This window comes from Halichoeres trimaculatus, unplaced genomic scaffold (assembly GCF_033239565.1).
Source record: "Halichoeres trimaculatus isolate MK-OKI-2021-1 unplaced genomic scaffold, fHalTri1.1 fHalTri1_scaffold_2, whole genome shotgun sequence".
In the NCBI taxonomy this organism is placed as follows: domain Eukaryota; kingdom Metazoa; phylum Chordata; class Actinopteri; order Labriformes; family Labridae; genus Halichoeres; species Halichoeres trimaculatus.
The window spans coordinates 307,501-326,654 of record NW_027437180.1 but is presented as its reverse complement, the minus strand read 5'-3'; the positions used below and the strand labels follow the sequence as shown (position 1 = coordinate 326,654).

Here is a 19,154-nt window from a genome sequence, read left to right as displayed (position 1 = left end):
ACTTTTTATTGTGCTGTTTTTTTGTTGTGCAATGAGACAGGACAGTGAGACGGACAGACAAAATGTATGAGCAACAACTTTTTGTGGTCATACATATATATAAGTAATTCACAATGCCAACTTCACACATATTTTCTAATAATAATATTAATAATAATTGTAATAATTATATAATAATAATAATAAGTATTTATTTTAGTTACTACTTAACTGTATAATAACGATGGCAACATCAGCCACAATATTTATGATATTGAATTAAACTGTAGTATAGATGCTTATATGAACAAATATAAAAAAAAATAGTAAGTAGAACAACAGTAATATTAATAATTTAATTTATTAATAATTTAATGCAATTTCCCACTGCCTCCTAAGGCCAGTGTCTCTTGGAAATCTTAAAAATGTGAAGAAGAAGAAAAACGCTTGAGATAAAGTGAGAGAGTACCAGCTCCTACTGTTAGCATCTTGTCGATAGTCCTATACCGTTAGAATAGAATAGAACTTAATTGTCATTGTAACAAGTACAATGGAGTTGAAGTCACAGCAGCAATCAAGAAAATAAAAGTAAGAAAGTGTGTAGTAATTTTTAAAAGGTCCATAAGAAAACAGATGCTGACAGCTTGTCCATCATTGTCCAGTTCAGCCAGTCTCCACCTCCACAGGGTCCAGGACTGAGCTTCTTCAGCAGTCTCTTCAGTCTCTGTCTCCTGGATCCTGTCTGCTCACAGCAGGTGAAGATCTTCCAATGTGGCCTTGGTGTCTGCTCTGTTAGCCATGTCTGTGAACAGGGACACACAAGCTGATGTCACGCATAACGTGCAACGCGACTCTATTTTTCCCGAGGTGTAAACAATCCACAGCAACGCCCAGAGCAACACATTGAGAACAATGGTGCTTAACAACTAAGTAACAACTAAGACTTTTATGCCAGTTTGTAAGTTTGTTCGTTTGTTAGTTCGTTTGGTAAGATCGTGTGGGCTTCCATGTCATCAGACTACATAACTTAGCTCCAGCCCAGTGCCCTTGCTCGATATAAATTAAAGCTCAATATATGCGGTCTGGAAGAGTGTCCATATCGATTGCCGGGGGATGTCTGGAGGAATCAGCCAAAGTCAGAAATACCAGATAGTAAACTATAATTATGACATAAGTCATAACTATGAGATACATAGTCATTTGTAAAGAAGCTAAGGCTGTGGGTGGGCTTTTACCTCGGAAATAACTCTTGTTTTTTTCTTTTGCTGCATGTGGTTGTGTGAAATGATATTTTTATTCTTAATGAGGCTCTCCTGTTTAAAGTTTCATTCATTCAGTAGATATTTGTAATTTTACTATGACCAAGTGACAGCAGCTAAGAAAAATGACAGGATACTTTGCAATATCTTTGGCTGTCCCAGTTAGAAATCTAGTCACCTCACCGTGTCATCATGATCTTCTGATTTAACGTTACATATTTAATTTATGTGTGTGCTTTTTTGGGATCAGACAGCCAGAAGAGTATATTGCGGCTGACGACAGCACTGAAGCTTGGCAGGCTAGTAGTAGTGAAGGTCGTGAAGTGTGTGGTTCTGCTAAACTACCACAAAACAAACTCTAACCATGATTATAATGAGACATACTTTACTTGCACCCAATGAAGTGTGCCCAGCACACATACACAGCCTTCGCCTCATTCCGTGGCGTCCATGCCTTCTTCGTAACCAGGTCAAGGCGGTTATAGGCTTTTGCCCACAGTTCCCTCCTTACTGGCTCTTTTAAATGGAACAGAAACCTGTAGGATGAGTACTGCTGTGTCCCATCCTCTTTCATCATATAATGATTATTTTTACAAGTCCCCACACTGCACCACCACCACCATTTTTCGAGCCAACAAGTCTGAGATGATCGCCAAAGTCTCGTTCTAGAACGGGTTGTTATGGTTGCTATGGCGCTTTGTTTGCACCTCCAAAAAAATGGCACCTTTGGTACCGCCCACGAATGCCCAGATGTTTGTGTCAACCTATAGCATGATGCTACTCTGCCCCCTGGTAGTTATAATGACATAAAATGATAATTGGTAAAAAAAAAAAAAAAAAAATTATTGTGAAGTCTTACTCGTGAAAGGTAATCCCATGACGATCAGCTCTTGATATTGGGCTGGTTATAGTAACGGTAGGCGGCACAAAATACCGGCATAATTAATCACTTTGTGCTCAATCCGTTTGTCTCTGCTGCTGGAATGAAGTGAGGAGACCCATCCAATATGGCAGCGACGCCTGATGCATTACGTAATGAGGCATCTACGTATAAAATGTCTATGAGCCCACGTGGATAACGGTAAAGGAGAGGTGTCCAAGATGGCTGCAACGTGAAAGCGGCTCACGCTACCAGCAGACCATGTGCTGAGATTTTATGTTGCCCGAGCCAGCTATTTGAACTTTTGGAACCCAACTACGGATAAGGAAGAAGGGAAGCTTTCAAAACGATTTTTTTAAAGCTAACAGACTTTTTCTGTCACTGGATTTTCTTTTTTTTTTTTTTTTTTGTCACCTTTGAGAAACGCACCTGTCGGCATTTAACTAATCGGAGGAGCATGAATGACAAGCGTACTCAGAAACAAACCAAAGACTTTCAGCAACAAGTACAGTCTCCTGTTTCCCTGTGTGGCAATGTTGTGTCGGATTTCACAACTACTCTATTGACCTTGACTCCTCACAAAACTCCGAGACCACTTCACCTGATTCCAAGAAGGGTAAAATGGAAGGTGAGCCCAGCCTGAGTCAAGTACAAAAAATCATCACCAATCTAATCAAAGAATGTCATGAAGATCTTTCCAAAAAAATTAGTGAGAACAAAAAGCAATTAACAACAACACGGCAGCAAATGAAGATTAGAATCAAAGCCATGAATTCCTTTTTCAAGAACTACAAGAAGTGAAGACAAGAACTACAAAAATGGAAGCCACCATCACACAACATGAACAGAGTATTGCCAACTTGGAAGACAGTTTAGTTTAGTTAAGTTTAGTTTATTCACACACACAAAATCATCATCCAGAAGATACAGTACAATACTTGGAGTATACTCCAACTTATACTTGGATAGTTTAGAGATAGTTTAGAGACACTGTAATTGTAGTTCATCAAAAATTGTAAACCTCCCAGCTTTTGAAAAATACAGTTTGGAATAAAATATCATAACAACTCGGGTTTATCTATACACTCCTTTAACCACTAGATCTAAGTATGGTTTAGGTAAAAAAAAAGTCCAACATTTCTATTCCACCCTCAGTTCTGGATCCAATAAGAACATTTCTCTTCAGATGATGGTGTTTATTTTTACAAGTAAAGTTAGTAATTAGTTTGTTGATAGCTGTGGATGTTGAGTCTTTAACGAAAAGTGAAAGAGCAGGGTATAACAGTCAAGATATGCCTTTGGCTTTGCGCAACAAAACCCGTCCAAAAAGTGAAATGTCTCTCTGTAGCCACGTATTCAGGATCTGTAGAGTTTTCATGATTTTAGGTCCAAAGTTTTGTTGTTGTTGTTGACGCTCATCAGAATTCTTGCATATGTGAACACCAAGATATTTGACACATTTTTTAACAGATATGTTGCCTATAGAAGAAGCTTCTGTATCATGTAAACATAAGATTTTACACTTTGATTTGTTTAGGTTTAACCCTGAAGCATTAGAGAAAGTTTCAACCAAAGAAATTGCTGCCTTGACATTGTTTTTGTCTTTTAACAAATAAAGCAGTGTCATCTGCAAGTTGAGTAATTCTAATTTCTTTATTGAATATGGAGATACCCTCAATTGCAGTGCTGTTTAAAATATGAATGGATAACATTTCAACAGTTAACAAGAATAAAAATGGCGCTAAAGAGCATCCTTGGCGAACAGAACCTAGTACAGGGAATCGTGGAGTGGAATCTGGGTACAGCATAATGCTACTGTTAATATTTTTGTAAAACATCATAACTGTACCAATGAAGTTAAATCCAAACCCAAAACCTTCCAGAGTTTTAGAAATGAAATGATGCTCCACTTTATCAAAAGCTTAATATTGAAATAATAATAATAATAATTAAGGCATCAGTCTCTATAAATTCTGAATAATCAATGTTTTGATGTGTTAGATTGTATTTGTCATGTATTGTACTAGTTTTGTATTCTTGGTTTTGTCTGACTGACTTGAGTTGTTTTATTTAATTTTTTTGTTTTGTGTTTTGTTTTTGTTCCTTTTCTTTTTTATGTTACTCATCTTTTGTATTCATGATAGATTTCGACATGACATGTCTGATTTTCTTGTACATTTGTCACATGTATATTTGTACAGTTCACCAATAAAAAATAAATAAAATACCTATGAGCCCACGTGTTCAGGGCTGCGGGGCCTCTTGCATAGAGGGCTGGTCGAGGGAGCACGGAAAGAACCGATTACAACCGGAACTAGATCCCCTTTCCTTTTCAGAATAAAACGCAGGAATGCTAAAGCCTTGACATAAAGAAAACATCTATTCATTGTTATAAAGTCATAGTCAGATGTTTTATACTGGATCAACAAATTTGACCTCATTTGTGGTGATCTTCATTATTATTGTTTTTAATTATCATTACTTTAATCTGGCCTTGTGTCCTCTGATGTGTTTGTTGAACACTTCACATCCTGATGAATCCATTCATTAAAAGGCATTAGTGTTTAAAGTTTTTGAGTTTCTGCTGAACGTAGAGAGGCTTAGCTGCAGACCAGCTGACTTTTCACTGTCCACATGGAGTTCAGTCAGACTTTACAGAGAGACATTGGTTTGTTTATGACCTTGACAGAGAATTTAAATGTGCACCTCAATTCGAAAAATGACTCATTTCAATCAGTACCTTAACTAATACGCTGTTGGATGTCAGCTATGTCTGAAAATAGACCTGGGGCCATGATCAGCTCCTGGGCCTGTTTCTGGACATGTGTGGTGTCAGGGCTTATGAAAAGGCCTTAAGTATTAATAAATCTTAACTTCTCAAATTATGTTAACCTAACCTGTTAACTTATGAATATAAAAATTAAAAGACGAAGTGTCTCATAAAGATAATTAAAGAATTACCTGCACATGATTTGGGCCCTACTTATTTGCTTTCATTGTTCTTTCCTTGGAAATTTAAGATACGCAGTTAGTGCTTTTCTTTCTAAAGGGAGCTGGCGGAAGTGGCTGACTTTACGACGAGCTGAAGTGTTTCCGTGTGTTCACAACGTGGGTCGTGTCGCTGAATGATCAGGTAGTAAGATGCAGTCAGTTCTGTCTGTGCAGACGTGTTGTCTCTGTCTTTTCTCTGACCTAATGTCTCCACTGCTGGCTGCGTTTGAGCCGTTCGGTCCGCATGGAGCCGGAAGTGGAGCTCTGCTAGCTCCCCGAGAATCCTCTGTTAGCTTTCCGTTAGTTTCCTGATAGCCTTCTGTTAGCTTTCTCTCAGTCCCCTGTTAGCCTCCTGTTTTCTCCTGTTAGCTCCCTGTTAGCTCCCTGTTAGCTCCCTGTAGCCGTCAGACACTAGCATGGTTATGAAAGAAGACTGGACCCCAGCTGTAATGAGATGGGGATAATGAGCTGAAGCCTTTCAGAGAGCGTAAGACTGGCGTGTGTTTGTGTGTTCCAGATGGATGAGAAACTAACAGAGGAGAACAGAGAGATGTCAGAAGCTCAACGGGAGGAGGAGGAGATGGAAGTGGTGGTGGCAGCACCTGTGGAAAAGCTCAGTGTGAACCCTGAAGGTGTGGAAACATCAAAAGATAACCAGACTCCCGCAGAGCAGACAGACCCTGCAGCAGTCCTGTCCTCTGCTGACAGGAAGTGTGACACTGAAGACTGTTACGATGAAGATTCAGAGGATTCAGACAGGTATTCACACACACACACACGAGGTAAACAGTCACCTTTCACGAGAAGCTCAACCTGAGAGTAACGTATATATTCCATCTCTACCCCAGTGACAGCTCATCCTCTTCCTCCTCTTCTTCATCGTCATCCTCCTCATCTTCCTCAAACTTTGCCCGGGTGTTTGGGGAAGATGACGATGACGAGGGTTCCAGCCAACCAGCCCCCATAAAGACCAGAGATGAAGTCCTGCTGGAGGTCAGTCTACTGTGTGTTTTATGTTTGACATACGGTGCACTCAGCCTTAAACATACGAGCCTTATCACTGTGATAAACGCGCCCACATGTCCCCACGCTGCGTCTCAGGAGCTGCCTGCAGTGGAGGAGGTGTGTGTGTCCTTACCAGAGGAGGCAGAGATCCAGCCCATTGGAGCCATCTCCAGTATAATTCAGCAACTGGGTGAATATTCCAACTAGTGGTCAGTGTGTGAGTGACGGCCTGACTCTATCTTAGCCAATGAGAAGCTGAGGAGAGGTACCTGAGCTTGGCAGTGGGGGCTTCCTAACCCAGCATGCGAGCACTTCACCTGCTGGGGTTAAAAGCTGCGCCGTCAAGCCGTGTTCGGTCTGACCTGCTCTTTCTGTCTGCAGTTATCATCCAGTCTCTGAAGGACACACCCCCTCTGAATGATGACAGCATCATCTTTCGCTCTGATAGGGTGGCAGTGGGTAAGGTGAGTGTCCCAGCAGAGGCTGTGTCTAATGAGCGCGGCTGTCCTCTCTCTGATGCGTTTCTGTGTTCCAGGTGTTTGAGGTCTTTGGTCCGGTGTGCTCCCCGCTCTACATCCTGCGCTTTAACTCTGCCGAGCAGATCAGCAGCAAAGGGCTGAGGGAGGGGCTCACTCTCTACTACACGCCGCACATGAAAGAGCACACTGCATACATCCTCACCCAGCAGCTCAAACTGTGAGTACACACACACGGCACACTTCAAAGGTGACAGAGAACACACACGGCGGCGTCAGCATGCAGGAACAGACTGTCTTTGCCTAGTGAACAGACCTCAGAGGGACCGTCCTCTGCTCCACACACTGCTCTTCCTTTACTCAGGGCTAACAGTGAGTGTCTGTCACTCTGTGTGTGTTCTGTGTGTGTGACTGTCACCACTGATCCACCTGAGTCTCTGCTCAGCAGGAGGTCTTCCGTGGCTCACACAGTGTGAAGTGTTGGGGCCTGGTGCTTAGTGATTGGGTAGATGCTGTGCAGAAGTTATGACCCTCAATCCCAGGATCACATACACACTGAATGAAACCTTAAGACTGATGAGCACAATCAACATTTGGGGCAGCAGTTCCAGTGGCATCAGATCTCAATGAACCAGGCATGCTCATACGTGACTTCAGAAGATAAACAAACAAGAGGGTAGGGATGGGTATCCAAAACCGGTTTCTGTTGAGGATTGATAAGAAACGTTTCAATCCATCCATATTGTTGGCCTTTATGCTTAACGATTCCCTCATCAATGCCAGAATTGCCAGTCCTGACATCAGCTTTTCACCACAGCTACCTTAGCTTTCCCAAGAAAACTCAGATTCAGGTTTTTCGGCTTTTTTATTTTTGAAGGACTGAAATGTCCATTACTCTCTAACACCAGATTCCTATCCAGTCCATTCAACGTGGTAAAACTCCCCTTGTTTACCTAAACCCATATAAACGAGATAGTGCTAGCTTGATGCTAACATATATGGGAAATTGCATTAACATGTTAGCGGTAAACATACATCGATATAACTTCAGCTTCAGAATAGCATTTTACCTTTCATCACAGAAACATATCACAGTAACTCTTTGTAAAAGAAAAAAATGCTGAAACTTCCAAATGTCAACAAACTCACAGGCAAACTAAAGAAAAGTGACTGTAGGCTCATGGCTGCTTCACAACTACTGCAAAGTTCCAGACAAGTCAGAGCACTGCCAGTGGTGCAAAGGAGCGAGGGAAAAGTACTTTGTTACAGAACTTAAGTCGGTTATGGGTGGATCTATACTTGAGTTTCTATGTTTATTGTAGTGCTGGGGGATGTATGGAATATACTGGATGTATCACTGGTTTTTACATATGAGATAGATAAAATGACTATATTGCAACCATCGAGTACAAACAGCAACCTAACTGTTTTCAGACGTCAGAACGTAAATCTCATTGGTGATTGGCTCGTTTCATTCTCTGCTACTCGTGCCCCTCTCAAAGCAAACACCACGCTCCCCCACCCACCCAGAAAAAGTCTCCTGTGCCTGTGTGTTTTTGTATTAAGAGAGGAGGAAAAAAGATGCTTGCACGTTTTATCAGTGGCAGGTTTTGGGTTCCTGGGCCTTGTTTTCTAAAGTGTAGTTGTTTATTTGGGCTTGCTAAGCTGTCCGTATGATCCCTGATTCTCTCCCAACTCTCCACAGCGAGAAACCAACGCCACATGTTGTTGAGTTTCACTTTCTCTTTTTCTGTGCACTCTGCTCCCTCCCCCCTCACAGCACTCAGCTGATCACTGCTCGAAACATGACGGCAGAGGAGTTTTAATGCTATTTTACAGCTGATTACCAAAATACTGCTAGCTGGGATATTATCAGAAGACAAACCCAAATCCAATACAATCCAACCAGACCCCAGGCTCAAAGACTGAAGTCACCATGACCAACATTATCCAGGTAGCTGCTTTATGGAAACGAAAGTAATATTATCTCCAACTTCCAAAGTTTATGATATTTTCAAAGTGTGATTTAATATAATATAGTATAATATAAAATCATATAATATGATATAATATAATCTTATCAGCCAGTTGAATTAATCTAAACTAAAAATGTGTAACTACATAAAGTTTGGTTTGAAATAAAAGGTTTACTAAACTCTACCTGTTTGAGACTTCCCCCTTTTTGCATTCAAATTTTAAAAATCCAACAGAGAGGTCTGCTTGAATCATTATAATGATGTCATTTTATGTGCAAAGGGTTGGATTTAACATTAATGTAGTGATTTAGATGAGAAAACGGAATATTGAGGTATATATCGTGTATCGAGATATGGTCAATCAATCAATCAATCAATCAATCAATCAATCTTTATTTGTATAGCGCCAAATCATAACAAATGTTATTTCAAGACACTTTACAAAAACATTTACAGGTCTAGACCCATAAATTTTAATAAAATGTATGGTCTAAAAATATTTATATTGGCTTTTGGCCGTATCATGCAGCCCTAATTTATTGCAACTTTTACTAATTCTCCACTACAAGAAAAATGAAAAAATGTTACTTTTACTCCGCTTCTTTTACAATGTCACCTTTGTTACTTGCTACAAAATAAAATGTGAATTTAATTGTCTCATCCTGTATGAATTATACAGCAAACACCGTGTGTTCTTAGGGAAATAGGTGGCACTCTCATGTCAAGCTCTTCTGTCCAGCACTTTTATGTAGTTTGCTCAAGACTTTTTACAGAAACATCAACAAAGCAGGACCCCCTAGGTATAGATGGACCATGAAGTGTGAATAATGACTGTGGGGAAGGAGACTGGACCCTGACAGGTGAACGACATTAACTTTAATTAGAGAGAGAGAAGCGCACTGCATGTAAAGTTGAGTCCCGTCTTTCAACTCCATCTATTCCACCTACTGAACAGTGGCGGCCCGTGATAAAAATTACAGAGGAAGCCAGCTTGGACAACAAATTTAATTCAGTGTTCAGAGCGGACTTTTCCATCGGCTCTACCCTTCGTTAAAGGATAATTTCGGTTTATACAGATTTTACGTCCGTAAAATGGGATCCATCAGGGCATAGACAGCGCCGCTCCTAAAACTGCATTAATCGTCCAAAAACTCATGTTTTTCACCAATATTCTTTCATGGTCCGCTCCGAGATAGTCACTCCAGACAGCGCTAATTGGCTGTACTGACCTCTGAACTCACGAAGACTTTGTTTACGCTTGCCCCTCAAAGGAGTCAGCGCTTCAGAAAGTACTGCGCATGCGCAGTCGGCTCTCCAGAGAATACTGCGCATGCGCAGTCAGCTCTTGACTCCTTTCTTTCTTTCTTGTGGCTGGAAGCCAGATTCGATCTGGCCTCCCTCACATTTTTTCTAATGAAGCATCAACCAGTAAGCGATGAGCCTTGCTTCAACCTGATTGGCTAATACGGGCTGTTTTTTTTTCTAAGGGAGGCAAAGTGAAGCGGCCTCCGAGCTGACTGACAGGGCAGAGGGCATGAGACACGTAGTGTAATACACAATGAGAGCATGACAGGAGGGCGCTGTTTTGCTTCTCACGCTCAGCCAAAGCAGAAGTGCGCCTATGTAGTGTTTTGACAAGGAAAAGGCAATATAAATACATTGTGGTTAAGCGTGTTTATAGGCTATTTTTTTTCTTTCTTGCAATATTTTTTGGGGAAGCCAGGCTTCCCTTGGCCTCCGTGAAAAACCGCCACTGCTACTGAACCCCCTGTTTAGCATGGATCCATCCATTGATCACCTGAGCAAAGAGGTACTGCTAATAAGCAGAGGCGTGTCCAGACTTTCTAGACTGGGGTGCCCTGACCAGGATAATGACTTATGCAGCAGGGGGGCATGAATTATGTGAACACACTAAATATCATTATCTTTTGCTTATTTGTATGTTTTTGTACTACAGGATTAACAGGCTACAGCTTTTGCTACTACTACTACTAATAATAATAATAATATACTTTTACTACGTGAAGAGACTGCTCACATGTTAATGTTTATTATTCCCCACAATTATTAAATAATTATCTATGATTAACACAATAATGGCGGTAGAAAAACAAATACAATAAAAAATGCGACATTATTTTATCTGTTCCAACGAGTGCTGCACAATTTGTCAAACAAGTAGCCTTTCTTCCACCTTAGTTCCCTTCAAGTAGCCCTTAGTCTCCAAAAGGTTGGTGCCCCCTGCTCTACAGCATGATGGAAGCAACCCTTATAGTAGAGATACCGGCACACCACCACCACCTGCTAGTTCTACTTTGGAAGAAGACAGACACCTGTCGCCATATCTAAATAACATTTTCACCTTTGTTGGGATTAAAGGTTCGTCCTATAGGATGAGGAGCCTCCTCCTGTGTTTGCTGAAAACAGCAAATTATTCCAAAACTCACTGTCAAACCTAAAAAAGGGAGCAAAAGGAAAAGGAAGGTGAGAGGGAGGGAGAGGAGGTGAGGAAAGGAGCATGAGGAGAATGAGGGAGGAAGCTAGGAGTTGGGAGAGGGAGGGAAAATTGATATTAACAAAGCTCAGAAGCTTTGTTAATATGAATCTTCAGAGGACCAACTATTTCTAGCTGTTTTAGTTCATTGTACTTTCACTTTTGAAACTTCACTTCATTTCATTTGTGTTACTTTAAGACTTTTACTTAAGTGATTTTTTTTAGTCGGTGACTTTCACTTTTACCAGAGTAGATTTGAAGTGAGATATCTGTACTTCCACTCAAGTATGGTTTTCAAGTACTTCATACACCACTGAGTAATGCTATAACCACTTCAAGACACTAGATGGCCTACTTCAGTCAGTAATCAATAACAGAACAGCACATGAATGTCACATGTTGTGCAGTTTTTGTTTATTGACATCCAGAGATATCCAGATCCAGTGACTAATTACATATTTATTCACTCATAAACTCAATTTAATGTTGTTGACCCAGAAAACCAGTAAAGCTACTTTTGTACCGAGAAAATTCAGGGGCAATTGATAAGAGAATCAATGAAGAATGGCATGGAAAAGCCAAATCACTACAGGCATTGGTTCTGATAACATCTTATGGATACCCATCCCTATACAGGGAATGGTTGGTGCTGTCAGCTGGAGGTGCTCAGGGGGCCCTAAATCTGTCCTAGTGGGGAGGAGTGTGGAGGACATGTCTGTGGAGGAGGGATCAAAGCCACGTGGTTAGGACGATGAGCTGCATGTTTTGGTTGATGTGGGGTAAACCTCTCTGAAAACTGCTGGCCCATTCCTCCCTGCAGGTTAAAGGGCTCTGACGCCTCGTGGAAGAATGACCAAGAACCACCCAGTGAGGTGAGAATGACACTGAGCTCCAAACTAAAAGTTTTTCCTCTCAGACTTCAGAGACAGTCACCTCTTTAAATCCCCCACCCACCTGCAGGCCTTAGACTACAGCGACGACGAGCAGGAGCAGGAGGCCAAGAGGAGAGCTAAGAGCTCCAAGAGGAGGAGCAGCAACAAGGAGGCTGCAGGTACACACACACACAGACACAGACACACACACACACACACACACACACACACACACACACGCTCTACACATCCTCTCATGCTTCGTTGTCTAATTCTTTCCTCCAGAGAACCCCTGCCAGAATACCCAGAACACCTTGCGCCAGCAGCACAGCCAAAGGGCCCCAAGACCTGCAGGGGCTCCATCCAGGCCCCAGAACCTCAGACATAAACAGCCTCCTTTCAGACACACCAACACACACACACACACACCACCTGCACACATGAATGTCCCTATGATCTACCTCCCCCCTCCCTGCCCTTTCCCCCCACCTCCTCACCCCTTTCCTCCCCCTAACCTCCATTTCTACCCTCCTCCTCCTCCTCCCCCCTCTTTCTTCAACCCTTCCTTCTCCTCCCCCCTGTGGCCTTCTCACTCTTTTCCTTTCTCAAACCTCCCTCCACCACCTCCTCCCCCACCCCCTCCCCCTCCCCAGTGACGGCCGACACAGGCCATCTTCATGTAGAGGTATTTGAAACCCTCCTCAGAAGCAGGCCAGGCAGACGGACACGCCAGGACTTCAACCTGCTGGGCTTTCTTTTTGAACTTTGAAAGACTTCAGTCTCTGACTCATCATCAAACTCCCCCAACAATCTTCATCACCTCCTCCGAGGAAATGCCCTAGAAATACACGTTCTTCTTCCACACTAATGTTTGTGCTGTCTTTGTGGTGTTTGTGGTGTTTGAGCACTAACCAGAGAATGGTCCACCATGATAGGGCTCACAAACATCGCTGGACCACCACACAGCATCCAGCTTTCCTCTGGACCCCTTAAAAAGCTCCTTTGATGGTAGAAGTAGATGCCTGGTGGTGTGACTGGGTGGAAGCTGTCAAAGACCTCCACACACAGGTCTGTCACTGGTCTGTTTATGCAGGGCACAGAAAGGTAAAACTATCAGACACTGGAGCAGACAGAGCCCGGCACCCAGGGAAGGTTCTGTGTGGGCAACACCGCCTGGAAACATGCAGGTGGGACAGTGAACAGGGACAAGATAGTTCCCCCAGGGTTCAGGTAGCAACTCCAACACCTTCATCAGGGAGGGTTCAGGGAGGACTCTGATGTCAGGAGGATCAGGTAGGGTTCAGGTGTGGACTCTGATGTCAGGAGGATCAGGTCGGGTTCAAATCAAATTAAATATGGAATAAAAACAAGACAAAACCATAAAACTATAAGAGATCTAAAGTAAAACAAAACTATTTATCTTAAGAAAATAAAAAGATAAAACTGCAAAAATATGATAAGAATAATGTAATAAATATAATAAATAAAATAAGTAAATAATTACAACGGTAAAAATTAATTATACGAAACAGTATAAAAGGAGATGTTGGCTAATAACCTAATGAAACAAGTGGGTCTTGTGTCTGCTTTTAAAAATATGAACATTCTCTGTGGCCCTCAGGTCCTCTGGCAGGCTGTTCCACAAACAGGGGCCATAGTGCTGGAAAGATGCCTCACTGAAAGCTCATGTTCTGGCTTTGGGGATTATGAAAAGGCCAGTGCTAGAGGATCTCAGGGTCCAGGAGGGTTCATATGGTAAAAGCAGTTCTGAAAGATAAGAAGGCCCCAGACCCCTTAGACATTTAAAAACCATTAAAAGGACCTTAAAATCAATCCTAAAACACACAGGGAGCCATTGCAGTGATTTTAAAACCAGTGTAATATGTGCCCTCCTCCTGATCTTTGTCAGCACACAAGCTGTTGAGTTTTGTAAAAGTTGTAAGCTTGAGATATTTTTTTTTGGAAGACCAGAAAGCAGGGCCTTACAGTTGTCAATACGACTGGAAATAAAAGCATGCATTAGCATCTCTGTGTTAGCACGGGAGAGAAAGGGGCGGACTCTGGCTATGTTCTGTAAATGATAAAATCCTGTTTTAGTTACATGTTTAATATGTGGAACAAAACTGAGCTCAGAGTCAAAACTAACTAACTAGATTTTTACCTGATTTGAAGGATTTAAAGACAGTTTTTGTTGTTTTGACACAAGCTTCTCTCCCTGAGCCATCAATCAGTAATTAAAACCTTAGTCTTGTCCTGGTTGAGCTGTAGGAAGTTTTCTGCCATCCAGGTTTTAATTTCTGAAACACAATTAAAAAAAGGAATCAATTGGCCCTGTGTCATCAGGAGACATGGATATGTACAGCTGTGTGTCATCAGCATAGCTGTGAAAAGCTATACCATGCCTCCTGATGACATTTCTTAGCGGCAGCATGTATGAGTTAAAAAGTATCGGGCTTAAGATTGAGCCTTGGGGCACACCACAGTTAATTTCATGGGTTTTTGAGGAACTCGTGTCCTTACTTACCAAAAATGTTCTATCTGTGAGATAAGAGCTGAACCATTTAAGGACATTACCAGAGAAGCCAACCAGGCGTCTTTGTCTGCTTAAAAGAATCATGTGATCCACTGTATCAAATGCTGCACTTAGATCCAGTAGAACAAGGACTGTAAGTTTATGTGAGTCCAGGTTGCACCTAAAATCATTTACAATTTTTAGTAAGGCAGTCTCTGTACTATGGTTTGTTCTAAAACCAGATTGAAATTTCTCACAGATAGAATGCCTATTTAAAAAGTTGTTCAACTGAATAAAAACAAGTTTTTCTAACATTTTGCTTTAAAATGGTAAGCTGAACACTGGGCTGTAATTATTGAGAACATGAGGATCCAAATTGTTCCTCTTCAGAAGGGGTCTCAAGTCAGGTTCAGGTGTGGACTCTGATGTCAGGAGGATCAGGTAGGGTTCAGGTGTGGACTCTGGTTTTATGAGGATCAGGTGTGGACTCTGGTCCCAGGTTCTGATTTGATGTGTCATGGTTGAAGTTGTGGATGTAAAAAGGAACTGTTGGTGTTTGTTAAGTTGTCCTCTGATGTGTGGAGGATCTTCTAGTGTACCCTGCTTCATGCTGTGGTTTAGGAGCTCCATGTGCTCTGGTTCTTCTGGGCTCCCTTCACTCAGACAGACCCTGTTCTAACAGGGTGGAAAGGTTTGCTAAACCAGGACTTTGTCCTTTGTCCGATCTGGTGATCTGCTTGCTCTGGGCTTCATAACTAATAAATGTGTAGAATTGTCTTACTCTGTGCACAAGGTCCATGCTTACACAAGATCATCGTCGGGGCGCAGTTGGAGAATGCGCTTGGTCGGTGATCAGAAGGTTGCAGGTTCAAGCCTAGCTCTGGGCGACACATGGCGATGTGTCCTTGGGCAAGACACTTAACCCCTAGTTGCTCCCACTGCTGCGTCAGTGGTGTGTGAATGGGTATGAAAGGGTGTGATTGTGTTAGATATACTGATGGATAGCTGTCATAGTAAAGATTGGATCCATCAGTGTGTGAATGTGCGAGCGAATGGGTGTGGATGGGTAAGTGTGACCTGTGGTGTACAGCAGCTTTGAGTGGTCCATTACTAGAAAAGCGCTATATAAGCTCAAGTCCATTTACCATTTACCATTTACCATCGTTGGATTCATGACACGTGTGCACCAACCAAAGCTTCCGTCCCCTCACCGGGAGCCTCTAGGGAGCTGGCTCTCCTGGGTACCGTGAGGGAGATTCAGCATTAATATAAAACAGAAACAACAACTATTAAGACAGTTGCTGGATATTTTTGGGAACAAATAAATAAGTGTGGGTGAACAGTGAAGCTGTGTGTATGTCAGTTAACCAGAAAAGGTCTAAAGTCATGAGGAGAAGCTGCTGTTTCATGTCTTCACTCAGTTGGCATTCTGAAACCTGCTTTATGACTGACCCCCACTAGAGACCCTGTATTTACCATACCAAACCATTTAGTTAACATCAAAACTGTGACATTTAAAATGAACATTGTGATATTTTGAAGTGTGAAACTAAGATTCAATAGTACATGTGTGATAAGAGTGAATATGCATCAATTTCATGGTTATTTGATACATTTGATTTCTGTGGAAGAGTTTTTCTTTTATTAAAAGTCATTTAAATCTGTGAGGCATTTAGTTTAAAGAGTCTGTGTTTACATTTTCTGAGAAAGCTGGTCATGACTTTTTGTGTGTACCCATGGTCTGAGGAGGTTCTACATTTGTTCACAGAGTAAGAACAAATTCGGAAGGAAGAAAATATTGGTGAATCACAGATTTGTGCATCAAAAATTGGGATGCTGGATCAAGGCACACATTTGTGCGTACACACTGCTTGAGAATGAGGCTCTCTGTGGGTGTCACAAGTTTTCTGCACCCCTCAGGGGAAATAAAGGTTTTTGTGCTAACCTCTGTGTCTGGAGCCTTTTTTCACTCTGGAGCAACTTTCTGTCACTGTTGTGTCAAACTGCTGCTGTGCTGCTCTCCTCTTTGTCAACAGGACGTTTCCCCACAGACTGAAGCTGTCCTCAGACACACAGCGAGCTGAAGTTAACCTCAGCTATTTCCTCAGACTGAAACATTTAGGCTGTGTGCAGCTCCAGGTGAGAGGCTGAAACACGTCGACCCACAGAGTTTACCTCAGGATTTACTGCTCCCTGGGAACTCCCAGGTTCATGGTCACCACGATTGGTTTGACCTTTACATGACTCACATGCTCTCTGCTCCACCCTGAGCGGTGAGACATAAAGGCAGGAGAAAAAGAGCCAAAGGTTTGTTTCCACAATAACTGAGAAGAGACCTTTGAGACAAACCATCTGAGAGTGGAGAGCCACCAGGAAGAGCTCTGAGCTCAGAAAGCCATCTGTGACGTCAGTAACACTCATCCCTGTCTCATCCCCAGTCTCAAACAGCCCTGCACTGAAACCAAGCCAAAGGCAGGCTGATGATTGATTATTGATTTATTCATCTGGATGACTGATGCACAGCTCACTGTGCTCTCTGAACAAACCCTCAAAAAGCAGATCAGCAGACCAGCAGACAGAGAGCTGAACCCCTCACAGTGATGAGTCCACTTCCTGGTAAAGTTGATATGAAACAGAATGAGGTCAAAGTGTCATAGTGCTTTTAAAATGACGTCAAAGATCAGATCCTGACAGTAGAAAAAAAGCATGCAGTCACTTCCTGATGTCATCCCCCAGCCCCTGGACAGTGATGTCATCTCCCAGGCGTTGGGAGTGATGTCATCTCCCAGCCCCTGACAGTAATGTCATCTCCAAACCGCTGACAGTGATGTCATCTCTCAGCTGTTGGCAGTGATGTCATCTCCCAGCCGCTGACAGTGATGTCATCTCTCAGCTGCTGGACAGTGATGTCATCTCCCAGCCGCTAGACAGTGATGTCATCTCTCAGCTGCTTACAGTGATGTCATCTCCCAGCCCCTGGACAGTGATGTCATCTCTAAGCTGCTGGCAGTGATGTCATCTCTCAGTCCCTGGACAGTGATGTCATCTCCAAGCCCATGGACAGTGATGTCATCTCCCAGCCGCTAGACAGTGATGTCATCTCTCAGCTGCTTACAGTGATGTCATCTCCCAGCCCCTGGACAGTGATGTCATCTCTTAGCTGCTGGCAGTGATGTCATCTCTCAGCCCCTGGACAGTGATGTCATCTCCTAGCCCCTGGACAGTGATGTCATCTCTTATCTGCTGGCAGTGATGTCATCTCTCAGCTGCTGACAGTGATGTCATCTCCCAGCCCCTGGACAGTGATGTCATCTCCCAGCCGCTAGACAGTGATGTCATCTCTCAGCTGCTGACAGTGATGTCATCTCCCAGCCCCTGGACAGTGATGTCATCTCCCAGCCGCTAGACAGTGATGTCATCTCTCAGCTGCTTACAGTGATGTCATCTCCCAGCTGCTAGACAGTGATGTAATCTCTCAGCTGCTGACAGTGATGTCATCTCTCAGCCCCTGGACAGTGATGTCATCTCTCAGCTGCTGGACAGTGATGTCATCTCCCAGCTGCTAGACAGTGATGTCATCTCTCAGCTGCTTACAGTGATGTCATCTCCCAGCCCCTGGACAGTGATGTCATCTCTTAGCTGCTGGCAGTGATGTCATCTCTCAGCCCCTGGACAGTGATGTCATCTCCAAGCCCATGGACAGTGATGTCATCTCCCAGCCGCTAGACAGTGATGTCATCTCTCAGCTGCTTACAGTGATGTCATCTCCCAGCCCCTGGACAGTGATGTCATCTCTAAGCTGCTGGCAGTGATGTCATCTCTCAGCCCCTGGACAGTGATGTCATCTCCCAGCCCCTGGACAGTGATGTCATCTCTTATCTGCTGGCAGTGATGTCATCTCTCAGCTGCTGACAGTGATGTCATCTCCCAGCCCCTGGACAGTGATGTCATCTCCCAGCCGCTAGACAGTGATGTCATCTCTCAGCTGCTGACAGTGATGTCATCTCCCAGCCCCTGGACAGTGATGTCATCTCCCAGCCGCTAGACAGTGATGTCATCTCTCAGCTGCTTACAGTGATGTCATCTCCCAGCTGCTAGACAGTGATGTAATCTCTCAGCTGCTGACAGTGATGTCATCTCTCAGCCCCTGGACAGTGATGTCATCTCTTATCTGCTGGCAGTGATGTCATCTCTCAGCTGCTGGCAGTGATGTCATCTCTCAAACTGCTGGCAGTGATGACATCTCTCAAACTGCTGGCAGTGATGTCATCTCCCAGCACAGCCGAGGTCTGGCTCATGGACGGCTGGAGTGTGATTATTATTTTCTCCAACACCGACAAACAGCCTGATTTCACTGGGATCTGCTGTTTACTGAGAGTGTTTTTTTTTTACAGTAACCGAGCAGGATTTATACAATAATTATCCTTTATTTTCAATAAATGAACAAACACCGAGGCGCAACGGTTAGCGCTGCAGCCTCACAGTGAGAAGGTCACTGGTTCAAATCCCCACCTCGGCTGGTGGGCCTCTCTGTGTGGAGTCTGCATGTTCTCCCAGTGCATGTGTGGGTTCTCACCGGGTACTCCGGCTTCCTCCCACAGTCCAAAAACATGCTCACCAGGTTAATTAGTCGCTTTAAATTGTCCCTAGGTGTGAGTGTGCGAGTGAATGGTTGTCTGTCTCTGTGTCAGCCCTGGGATCGACTGGCAA

General features: G+C 43.1%; 1 protein-coding gene across 2 annotated transcripts; it reads left to right on the top strand.

Moving 5' to 3' along the window:
• The first annotated feature begins 5,171 nt into the window (after window positions 1-5,171).
• Window positions 5,172-12,826, top strand: naf1 (nuclear assembly factor 1 homolog (S. cerevisiae)). Of its 2 annotated transcripts, none has more exons than XM_074684594.1 (9): window positions 5,172-5,251; window positions 5,627-5,868; window positions 5,958-6,102; window positions 6,211-6,304; window positions 6,496-6,578; window positions 6,650-6,810; window positions 11,881-11,932; window positions 12,021-12,111; window positions 12,218-12,825. In XM_074684594.1, exons 2-9 carry the CDS (start codon window positions 5,627-5,629, stop codon window positions 12,586-12,588), a joined length of 1,239 nt encoding a protein of 412 aa, XP_074540695.1. In that variant the 5' UTR covers window positions 5,172-5,251; the 3' UTR covers window positions 12,589-12,825. The 2 variants fall into 2 exon arrangements, with proteins under 2 accessions (XP_074540695.1, XP_074540704.1); XM_074684603.1 differs by lacking the exon at window positions 5,172-5,251 and adding an exon at window positions 5,266-5,408 and having other exon boundaries at window positions 12,218-12,826.
• Window positions 12,827-19,154: the final 6,328 nt, after the last annotated feature.